Below are 12,771 nucleotides of genomic sequence, written 5' to 3'. Positions count from 1 at the left end.
AATATGAAAAATGCCTTTTTGTGGTATTAAAAATACCAGGATGACCAGAAACACTTTGGATGTACAGAATGGATAATCTAAACAATAAAATTTACATTATCTCAGATTTCAGATATCAAAAACAACTTTAATAGTGAAAAACAGTATTTAATAACTAGGTTCTTTCACTTTAATAGGCAAACACTTTTTTTCTTATAGAGATTAGGTCCATCTTTATATTATATAATGTAAAGCATCCATACCAATTGTGTCAATTTTGTGCATAATGATTTGTTCAAAAACAAAATATTACAATTAATTAAGATATACATGTGTATCTTACAAAGATGAGAGTCTGACTGTCTCCTGGATTTGAGTCATCTTCCATAAGCCGCGCTCTGTATAAAGATGAGCTGAGTATCGGTGGATTGTCATTGACATCAAGAATGTTCACTGTTACAGTTGTGGATACAGTCTGATATGGTGGGAAAGTGTCAATCATGACAACACGGAATCTGTACATATCCGACGTCTCTCGGTCCAGGTCCGAAGTTGTCACAATTTCACCAGACACCCGTTCAATTTCAAATGGGAAACTGCCTGAAAGGCACATTTAATCTATTAATTGAAAACAAAGTCGAGGGTTTGTAAATTATGTAATATTATTATAAATTTGCCTTCTTGTTAAAAATTTCAAAATGAAATGTAAAAAAACAAGCATTCTGAGTATGTCCCCAAATAGGCCCAACAAATTTTCACACCTCTTAAGTTCAAGGGCCATAACTATCTATAAAATGATTAAATCACCATGAAAGTCAAACTTGATCTGTAGTAGTACATTATAAAGCTAGACACAAAATTTCAGCTCAAACTTTTGAGCTATTGCAAAAAAAAGTCTGCAAAACAAATTTCCATAACTCCTACGTTCAAGGGACATAACTCAGTCAAAAATAGGTAAATTGCCATAACAGTAAAACGTCAACTTTAACAGTAAATGATATAGCTAAACACAAAATTTCAGCTCAGTATCTTGATGCATTGTAGAAGTCTGGGAAACTACATGTGTATATGTGGGACAAATGGACAGACAGACAGACAGACAGGATGGAGCTAAAACCTACAGTGTCCTCCAGTTGGACCAGTAGAGGACTAAAAATAGCTGACCTTCGGAATGAATACAGAATTAATTAATAAACCAATAAAAGTTGGTTGATTCTAATCATTCATCTTGCTCTCATTCCAGCCTGTGCACCATGATTGGTATATTAAAGGCTGTGGTATGTGCTACCCTGCCTGTGGGATGGTGCATATAAAATATCCCTTGCTACATGTATTAGTGGAAAAATATATCGCGTTTCCTCCCTAACACTACATGTTAAAATTACCAAATGCTTGACATCCAATACTAAATCAATGAGCTCCAGTGGTGTCGTTAAACAAAACAAACTTTTAATTTCATTTACCTCGCTTGTCTAGTTCATTAATAAAATACTTGTGTGTACTGTTCAACCTCTGTTTTTTCACAGATCCAACAACTGTTGCCACAGTCACATTTTCAAGCACCTCAAAAACATAAAAATCATTTAATTTCTGCTGCAGCGTAATTGGAACTGTAATGTTCACAGTGATGTCTTCATATCTTTGTGGAAATCCTGAATCCGCTGCTCGAATCTGCAGACGGTAAAAATCTTGTCTTGGTTCATCAAACAGTGAAGCCATCAAGGTTATGTTTCCTGTATAAACATAAATTATCATATACAGTAAAAAAACACTTACAACCAACATGCTTAGAACGAAAAGCTGCATAGAATGAACTGATCATGAAGTCCCGTTTTATCTCCCTATATATTAACAACCAACTTAAATTATGCAAATGTGTACAACGAAATACTGCTTTAACAACTAACTATCATGGTGCCTTCCGGTTTGTTATAAGAGTACTTTACTGTATAAACAGACATCGGAATAAGCCCAGTGTCTAGTAAACCATATACCTACATGTATAGTCAGGCAGCCAACAACTAAACCCAAACTTAGGGTATTAAGTATCTTTTTTGGCACATAATACATGCTTAATATAAGACATCTATTTCACATATCTGAAGGATGGCATCATGTTACCTTTGGGCATTTTAAGATTTTAAAATGTATTTTATTTAGCTAAATCATTGCCAATAATTGGGATTGGATGACATCATTAAAAAGTGAATGTTATCTTTCGATAAACCTCAGAAAATGACGTCAATGTGTCAAATGGGACGTCACTACGTAAAACAAGTCATACAAAGGAATAGAATAGAATAGATGTTTAACGACACCCCAGCATGAGCAACATTCATAGAATGGATGTTAGAATCTAATTTATGTGTATTTTTAACTAAGTTATGTTGTTTGTAATTATGAAAATTGTTTGACATTTTTAATGAATTTATCGATGCATAACAGTAAAAAAATTAGTAACAAAATTATTTTGCTATGCTACATGATTTTATATAATTTGTGACTGTTATACATCGATAAATTCATTAAAAATTACAAAGAATTCTTATTGTATCCGCTACATGAACAAACCAGGGGCCTAATTCACTAAACTCTCGCAACTTTGCGATCTCGCAGTGCAATGCTAAAAGACTTGCAAAGAGGATGCTTTGTTGTCTAGCAGAGCCTAAGAGACCTTCGTGAAATAGGCCCCTGAGTGACAGTTAATGTGAAGTACTGTGTCCTGCAAAACACAAGTCCCCAATCCAATGCTCCTTTCATACTTTAGTACATTTAGCTTCGTCTAGGACTATTGGTTGGTTCATACATTTCTCCCAATATCCTGACTGACTTTTAATTTATATCATTTACTGTATAAAGCATTCAGGGGGTGGGATGTAGGCCAGTGGCAAAGTGCTTGCCTGATGTGTGGTCGTCTAGAATCATTCCACGTCAGTGGCCCATTGGGCTATTTCTCACTCCAGCCAGTGTACCATGACTAGTATACCAAAGGCTGTGGTATGTGCTATCCTGACTGGTATGGTACATATAAAAGATGCTTTGCTGCTAATGGTAATATGTAGTGGGTTTCTTCTCTAAGATTATATGTCATAATTACCAAATATCTGACATCCAATAGACGGTGATTAATAAATTAATGTGCTCTAGTGGTGTTGCTAAACAAAACAAACTTTAAACTTCATATAAAGCATTCAATTCCTTTGATAAATGTTACAAAACTTCTTTACCTGTTTTGTGGTTTATTCCAAACTTGTCCAATCCTCCCCTCAAAAGGTAATATGTTATATCACTGTTGATATTGGTCAAATCACTGTCATATGCTTTGACCTGACCAAGAACTGTACCAATCTTTGTCTCAGGTTTGACCTCTAGGTCAAGGTTAGTGTCAGGACTAAACGTTGGGGTATTGTCATTGATGTCCTCAACAAAAATGGACAAGTTAGCTTCAGATGACAGTACACTGTCTGAAGCTACAATCTGGAAAATAAAAATGATTACAAACCCAACAATGGCTAAACAAATCTATATCCTACTGAGGGATTAATAAGGTTTTGCATAGCAAAGGTAATGCATGAAACAAGAAATATTAAAAAATACAATGTTGTTAGTACCAGTAGATGAAAAATATGACAAAAAAATTCATCCTTTACGACAGTTTCATAATTCTGAAACAATTGTTTTTTCATATACAGTGTAACCAAGTTGGACTCTGGAAAGTCTAAAAAACACATTTTCGTATCTCCTAAGTTCAAGGGCCATAACTCTGTCAAAAATGGGTAAATCGCCATGAAAGACAAACTTGATCTGTAACAGTATATGATAAAGCTACAAATGTCAGCTCAATATCTTGAGGCATTGCAAAACAAGTTTAAAAAATTTATTTTCATATTTTCAAAGTTCTAAAAATGGGTATATATCACAATGGACATCAAACTTGATCTGTAACAGTACATAGTAAAAATGCAGACATAATTTAAGCTCGATCAATATCTTGAGGCATTGTAAAAAAAAAAACTTCCAAAAAACACATTTTATTATCTCCCAAGATCAAGGGTCATAACTCTGTCAAATGGGTAAATCACCATGTAAATTACATGACTTGTAACAGTACACAATAAAGAGATTCACAAAATTTCAGTTCAATATTTCAAGGCACTGTGAAAAAACTATCCAGAAAACTATGTGTGGAAACAGATGGATGGACAGACAGACAGACATAAGGATGGAGGTGAAATCTATAGTCATCTCTGTTTGAACCAGTAACAGATTAATAAAAACGTGACATAATACATGTAACAATTATTTTTGAAAAAATCTTTTAAATGACTAGAATAAGTGCAATTTAATGTGGTAAATAATATAATTATTACAGACAATTAATATAGGTATTTTTCATAGAAGAGAAGACAAATCCACTAGTTTTTGTAAATTAAAGAATATTATTACACAACTTCAATTAAATATATTATTTACAAAGACAAAGACAAATCCTGAGAGTACTTTTAACATTTCCCTGTACATACATGTGTGTAGTCACCCTTGAGATGTAAAGAATAAAATCTTACAGTGATGTTATAGATTGACTGCATGTCTGCATCTAGATTTCCTGGTTCAGCTTGTCGAATGATACCAGTGCTGGCATCAATCTGAAACAATTCACTCCCATCACCACGGATACTGTAATACACTGGTATTGTGCTACCATCTTTGTCGGTGACAGAAAGTGATGGTGTCTAAAAGACCAAATAAATTCAAAATATTGTTTTAAATTAACTACTGTTAATGTATCTCAAATAAAAATAATGGTACCTTCCAAATGAACACAAACTACCTGTAGATGCATGATTGTGGGTGTAATTTATTTTACGTTCATCAGGATTATATATAAACCTAGAAAATCATTAGCAAAAATATGAACCAAGAAAATCATTAGGAAACTGTGTGAATTGGCAAAGACATTCACACACAAATTTGTGGATGATTTTTATTGTTCATACCCAGATGGATGTAAAAAGAAATAACAGACAATCCTTATACTTACTAATATTTAACACTAAAAGTTCATATTTTATTTTGGATTATATTTTTGGTTGTTAAAAAATAATGTTTAATAAGACAATTTTAAATACTGATAGTAAGTGATGTCATCAGATATGTGTTCGCTGACATTTTTACATTCATTGAGACATGAATAAATTTGTGTTGTTATGGCTGGAGGATCTGCAAAAACAACTGTAGGGATAAATGGTTGTTTTTTGTCTACACTGAACATTAAGTTTGATAACCAAAGACTCGAATTCTTATAATGAACAAACATCCCAACAGCATACTCTTGTTGTTGAACTTCAAAACCAAATGCTAAATAACTGTAGCTTAAAAAGCAAACCATTAACTGTTAAACATGTTTGAGTTCAAGCACATCATTTTGTTGGCATTTACCAGACATTATCTTCCGTGCTATATTTAAATTTACATTCAATACCAATTGTTGTTTGCATTTTTGTAAGAAAACATTTCAAACTTTAATGTGGTACTTCAGAATTTTGTTTTTAAAAATACCTACATTTCCTTTGTCAAACAAGTTAATTACAAACTGAACTGACTTACAAGTGTCAGAGTTTGAATATCTCCATATTCTAAATCATCTTCCTTCACATGTGCTGTGTAAAGCTGTGACTGTAACTGTGGCGGATTGTCGTTCTCATCCATTATATTAACTGTAACCATGGACGATGACGTGACAGCAGGCTGTCCACTGTCTGTCACAAATATCTCGAACATGTACTGACTTCTGTATTCCCAATCAAGTTCTGCATTCACTGTAATGATTCCTGTGTCTCGTTCAATCTTAAAAGGAAGATCTGTATAGGAATATTAAATTTTTTTTTTAAACAGGTTAACGATACAATCTTCAGTACATTTTTAATATTTAAGCATTTAGAATAGAACACTGAAACCAAAGAAATGTACATCATTATCTATTTTAATATGGAAATTAAAAAAACTAAATTTTATTTTCCTAACAAATCCAGCACCGATTTATTCCTGTTTTAAAATAGGTTAACAATACACTCTTCAGTACATTCTTAATATTTAAGCATTTAGAATAGAATACTGAAATCAAAGAAATGTGCATCCTTATTTATTTTAATATGGAAATGAAAAAAAAAAATTCTATTTTCCTAACCAAACCAGCACCAATTTATTCCTGTTTTTTTCCTATAACAATCAATTGTCTTAACCAGTCACAAAATTCATCAAAATTTTTATGATTCTGAAAAAAAAAATGCAGTGCATGATTTGTAATCATGATTGTAAAAAAATAAAAGAAAGAAAGAAAGACATGTTTTATTTAACGATGCACTCAACACATTTTATTTACGGTTGTATGGCATCAGAGATATGGTTGAGCACCACACAGATATTGAGAGAGGAAACCCGCTGTCGCCACTTCATGGGCTACTCTTTTCAATTAGCAGCAAGGGATATTTTATATGCACCATCCCACAGACAGGGTAGTACATACCATGAGAAATAGCCCAATGGGTGTTAAAAAAAAAAATGTCCTCAATCTATCTGCAGCTACCCTGATTACGCATACAATCTTATTTTAATAAAAAATCATTAGGAAATATTAACATTCATATTATTATATAAATATACCTGTATGAACTGCTTCATTAATAAAGTAGTGAAGTTCATCTCCATTTTTGTCTTCTGCAACAACCTGTCCCACCCTGGTTTCAAGAGTAGCATTCTCTGTGACATTAAAATATAAGCTCTTGTTTAATGTTGGTGGATAATTGAGAGGGACACTGACTTTGATTATGGCTGTATTTGAAAGCTGGGGGAAACCAGAGTCGACAGCTTTTACAGTCAAGTTGTACTCATTTCTTTTAGGTTCATCCAAAAGTGAAGTCAGGACTTCAATATCACCTGAAATGCAGAATTAAGCCTGAAGAAAGCTTAAGTTTGTTTTGTTTAACAACATCACTAGTGCCTGTATTAAAGGCACGGAACCAAATCATTACAAAACACTGACAGCTAGTTCCAATAGTTAATTTATTAACTGATACAAAACACCAACAATATGGGAAACTGGAACCACGAGATACCAGAAACGGAAACTAATGATAATCAAAACATCACTGCTTTCCTAAAAGCAATGCTTGTCTACCAATACATCACTATGGCATAGAGCACATTGACTTATTAATCATCGGCAATACATACATGTGTATACTGGATGTCAAATATTTGGTACTTCTGACATATTGTCTTTAGAGGAAACCAATTACATTTTTCAATTAGTAGCAAGGGATCTTTTATATTCACCATCCCAGTCAGGACAGCACATACATGTACCACAGCCTATGATATAACAATCAAGGTGCACTGGCTAGAATGAGAAATAGCCCAATGGGCCCACCAATGGGGATCGATCCTAAACCAACAATGCATCAGGTAAATGCTTTACCAATGGGCTACGTCTCCTCCCCTCTATGCTTGAAGAAAACCAAAAACAATAAGAATGGGCAGATTCATGATGTAATCATTAGTGATAGGTAGTGGATTGTAAACTCTAGTGATATGGGTAGCATATATTATGTAGTTAAAATGGTCTTTTCTTTGCTACTGCTACATCTGCAAGGGTTCTCCTACACATTTTCTCTTACATTCTTAAAAAAGATGTATACTTACCAGTTGCTTCATTAATCACAAACTTGTCAAGTGCACCTCTGATCAGATAATAGCTGATATTATTATTCACGTTTGTCATATCCGCATCAGAACCATTAACCCGACCAACTATAGTTCCTAACTGTGTGCTCGGATCCACAACCATTCTATCAGGTGCCTGTATGACTGGTGGGTGGTCATTTAGGTCAGTGATGAAGACTTGTAGAGTTGTGTTGCTAGTTAATAACCCGTCAGATGCAATAATCTGAAAACAAATATACTGGTTGTTAGTAGACAAAAGAAAAATATGACTTCCCATTATTGTAAGGCAAGTCCAGAAATTAAGATTTGAATTATTAACTTCTTTGTAACAACCTAAAGTGAAAGAGGGTCTTTTAATAATAAAAAAAAGACATCGTCAATGACTAAAAAGTATATTTAATACATATTATTAATAATATGTCAAACAACAAATATTCTAAATATGAAAGGAATATCACAAGAAAGAAAAGTGGAAATAATTATTGTACTTACCAATACATTCTATATATACTCTTCAAAAAAAGAAACGCAAAAGGGTACAAATGGGTTATAACTCCGATTTTATGTTTCCTACCGGTTCATGCTTTGTGAATATAAGGTCATTGCATGTCCCAAACACATTCCCACGGTTACATTCGATAAAACGCAGCTACTGTACAATAAAGTTCCAAAATGTGAATATTCGCAAAAACGCAGCCACGTGCAAACCATGTCACCACTGCACGTGCGTTGTCTGCACGTGCAACATGAACACCGACAGTATAAAAGTGCAGGGTGTTCGATTGCCTGGCCTCTGTATCTGGCCGACAGTTGACAATCCAGGACATGCCACGTCTCAGTGAACCACAGAGAAACAATGCCATCGGCCGACTAGACGCAGGCGAATCCAGAACGGCCGTTGCCAGGGCATTCCATGTATCCCCAAGCACCATCTCCAGACTGTGGGACCGTTACCAGCAACATGGATCAACACGTGACCTCCCTAGATCCGGTCGACCACGGGTCACTACCCCCGGGCAGGACCGCTACATCCGGGTACGCCACCTTCGGGAACGATTGACTACTGCCACCTCCACAGCCGCAGCAATACCAGGTTTGCGCAGGATATCCGACCAGACCGTACGGAACCGCCTACGTGAGGTAGGAATTCGTGCCAGACGTCCAGTTCGACGTGTCATCTTAACACCACAACACCGTCGACTCCGACTGCAGTGGTGCCAGATTCATTGACAATGGCCTCAACTGCGATGGAGACAGGTGTGGTTCAGTGACGAGTCCCGATTTCTGCTCCGACATCATGATGGAAGATGTCGCGTGTATAGGCGTCGTGGTGAACGTTATGCGGCAAACTGCGTGCAGGAAGTGGACAGATTCGGCGGGGGTAGTGTCATGGTGTGGGCAGCCATATCACACACTGGCAGAACTGACCTGGTCCACGTGCAGGGCAACCTGAATGCACAGGGCTACATTGACCAGATCCTCCGGCCACACATCGTTCCAGTTATGGCCAACGCCAACGCAGTGTTCCAACATGACAACGCCAGGCCTCACACAGCACGTCTCACAACGGCTTTCCTACAGAACAACAACATTAATGTCCTTCCTTGGCCATCGATATCACCGGATTTGAACCCAATTGAGCATCTATGGGACGAGTTGGACCGACGCCTCCGACAGCGACAACCACAGCCCCAGACCCTGCCCGAGCTGGCAGCAGCCTTGCAGGCCGAGTGGGCCACCATCCCCCGGGACGTCATCCGTACTCTGGTTGCTTCAATGGGCAGGCGGTGCCAGGCAGTTGTCAACACACGCGGAGGCCACACCCGGTATTGACTCCAGATGACCTTGACCTTGGTGGTGTGTCCTATCACTTACTCACAATGGACTAGAGTGAATTGTGAACAATCCTGCAACATTTGGTAATTATCGGACTCACCATTCAATAATTAAATCAATTCTCCAAATGTTACGACAATGTGGTTTTGCGTTTCTTCTTTTGAAGAGTATATGTCAATTTTTGAAATGTCATTTCTTTTTTATGGGTGAGTATATATAAGCCTACATATGAAAATTTAATTTTCAAAACATGATATATGCCCATTTCAAAATTTTGGAGATATGTTTAGCAGTGAAGTTATACTGATGTTAGTAATACTCAATGATATGATAACAGTTTCCATCAAATTGCAATCTATGCTCATAAACAAAAAATTTAAAACTCTTTTATGTGATACACATAGGAGTACTGGCTCCTATTTTTTTTACGGGGGCAAGCTGATTTTTGCCCAAATTAAAAAAATTCAAAATCTGGATAGTAACATTTATGCATATTTAATATTAGCATTACTTCCAAACAGCTATATAGGGTTGCAAATGAATCACAATACATTTTTACATAGATTACAACTAATTTTGTGGGTAGAATGATGAAAATATATGGTGAAAGATTTCAGGTCAGCTAATTTTTCCTGAATATCTCTCTATCATTTTTATCCAAATTTGAGGATTTTCTCCAGCACTGATGTGGCAGCTTCCCCCATGTCACCATCGCTAATGGTGATACATGTACATGATACATCATTTCGCAGCAAAACCATGTTTTTTCTCATATCGTGTTTTGGAAATAATCTCTTTATAAATATGATTCTTATTTCTATGATTTTGAATGCACGAGGTTACGACCCTGCTTTCAGATGTGGTAAGCGGAGTGTTTTGTGAGTGTAGTAGACCTCTTAATTAGACAGACCCTAGGTTTTAAACAATATGACATATTTTTAACTACATGTATTTGAGCCACTGTCAAATAAATGAAATCAGACAATTCTTAGGTTCTATTGTTTAGATTATCTATTCAATACATCCGAAGTGTTTTTCATCATCCTAGTGTTTCTAATGCCACAAATTGGATTTTTCATATTTTAAAAAATGCACGTACATCTGAGAATTAATGGTTATTAAGACTAGCTAGCATATAGTTTATTATAGTTACAAGGTTGGTAGATTAATCTAAATTTTTGTCCATGTTCTGGGGTTGAAACTGGGGTCTGCGTCTATAAAACTTACAGGGGGGGGGGATGTGGGACGTAGCTCAGTCAGACCTGTCAACCCTCCCAGATTCCACGGGAGTCTCCCGGTATTTGATCAAATCTCCTTTCTGCTGTGCGGGAGACAGTTTCTCCTGTTAAATGACATTTTTGTAAGCATACAAAAAAATCGATCCTCTTTTGTCAAAATAACAGAAGGGAAGTAACTCTGCCTTTTTTTCTCATTCGGAAAATGTCGACTACTTTTGGTTTCTGAGAATGTAACAGGCCGAATTGTCCCAACTGTTTTACCTTTGCCGAAGTGAGAATTGTGGGATAGCCTATTTATATTGTTAAAAAAGCACATGGAGTTTATAAAATGACGTGTTATTATAATGTTTGTTGTCATCGTAATGGCTACGAAGCGTATTGCCGCTAATTCAACAGGCTGTGAATTGACATTCAGTGTTGCCATATAAAAAAACCTAAACTATCCAATTTAGTTCTAATAACACCTCTGAATTGTAACATGTCTTCCCACTGGATTACATAATGCAACTATGACGAATCTGAACTGCCAGACTGTTGACAGCGATACACAAGATGCATGTTAAAATCACATGTCACAGCAAGACAACGAAAAGACCAATTAGCTGTATAAACATACTTGTGTCAGTTAATTTTGTATGTTTGTGTGGTAAAATGTTGGTTATAAGGGTACACTTCTAGAAATTATTTTTGTACAATTAAAAAATGTTGTGTTTGACACTGACATAAAGTTACTCACGGAAATGGGTATAATTCCGGTATATTTCACACGATGTCCGTAATGAGGTTTTACTTATGATTAATGAAAATACAATGTTTATTGCATCATTATAATGATTTTAAATAAGTACCACGCCACCGTTCCTCATTGTAGTAAAAACTGAATATTAATTTATAAGATTTATATAAATTTGTCTTTGGTGCTACCATAATACCATAATACCATAAATGTACTAATTAAATTTTTATTTCTTGTTCATGTTCTTAACATTTTTGGATAAATTTTTTTTTTTTTTTTTAAATATGTATTAAATCATAATAATATTTAAACTTAAAAGAAAAAAAGAAAAAATTAATAATATTTTTTTTTTTTTTTTTTAATGCCAAGATCTAAGGTTAAGAAGTATATATGACATTATAAAGTATTCATATAACTTATTGTAATAATGTTTTTTTTAAATCTTGCGATTTTGGGTTAAATTGTGTGAATTAAAAAAATCTCCTGCTTTTTCAACACACACCTCCTGCTTTCTCTTGACTAAAGGTCTGAGCCCAGTGGTAAAGCACTTGCTCAATGTGCGATCAGTTTGGGATCGATTCCTGTTGGTGGCCCATTGGGCTATTTCTCATTCCAGCCTGAGCACCACGACTGGTATATCAAAGGCTGTGGTATGTGCTATCCTGTCTGTGGGATGGTGCATATTGCTGCATTAGGAAACTACTAGTTAGAATGACCAAATGTTCGACATCCAATAGCCAATGATTAATACATCAATGTGCTCTATAGTGATGTCGTTAAACAAAACAATTTTAGGTTTTTTTAAACTCACAGTTATGTTGTATTCTTGGTCTTTCTCACTGTCCAGGCTGCCTGGGTCTTTCTGCTTAATGATTCCTGTATGTGGGTCAATGACAAACAGTTCACTGCCAATACCTGCTATACTATAGGTCACAGTCAAATCAAAGGTATCAGGATCAGAAACCTTTAACTCCGGAACCTGAAATAATAACGTTTCTATAATAGTATATACAATATTTTAATACAAATAATAAAATATCAAAGTGTAAATCATGGTATTTTATTATTTAAAAAAATTATGTACTGTAACATTGTCATTTAAAAAAAATAAAAAAAAAATAAAAAATTTATTGCAACATTGTAATTTTTAAAACTATAATAATAAAGGTATCTGAACACAAACAAGTATTGCTAATTTAAAATAAATCTGTAAACATAAACTAGAAAATAGCAGGCTCAAAACATACAATAGGCTTTCCA

The 12,771-nt window shown here is 35.1% G+C and overlaps 1 protein-coding gene across 1 annotated transcript in view; it reads right to left on the bottom strand.

Annotated features, from left to right (window-relative positions):
• The window catches only part of LOC121369806 (protocadherin Fat 4-like), a 37,973-nt gene extending 30,328 nt beyond the window's left edge, over positions 1-7,645 (bottom strand). Inside the window, exons 1-7 of the mRNA XM_041494879.1 lie at positions 7,642-7,645; positions 6,643-6,915; positions 5,587-5,840; positions 4,545-4,712; positions 3,207-3,456; positions 1,443-1,712; positions 323-579 (exon numbers count right to left, since the gene is read on the bottom strand). Coding sequence (XP_041350813.1) covers positions 323-579; positions 1,443-1,712; positions 3,207-3,456; positions 4,545-4,712; positions 5,587-5,840; positions 6,643-6,915; positions 7,642-7,645 — 1,476 coding nt within the window. The remainder of the gene's footprint in view (positions 1-322; positions 580-1,442; positions 1,713-3,206; positions 3,457-4,544; positions 4,713-5,586; positions 5,841-6,642; positions 6,916-7,641) is intronic.
• Positions 7,646-12,771: the final 5,126 nt, after the last annotated feature.

Source organism: Gigantopelta aegis, chromosome 4 (assembly GCF_016097555.1).
Source record: "Gigantopelta aegis isolate Gae_Host chromosome 4, Gae_host_genome, whole genome shotgun sequence".
In the NCBI taxonomy this organism is placed as follows: domain Eukaryota; kingdom Metazoa; phylum Mollusca; class Gastropoda; order Neomphalida; family Peltospiridae; genus Gigantopelta; species Gigantopelta aegis.
The sequence above is the reverse complement of the archived record's forward strand: the minus strand, read 5'-3'. Positions and strand labels throughout refer to the sequence as shown.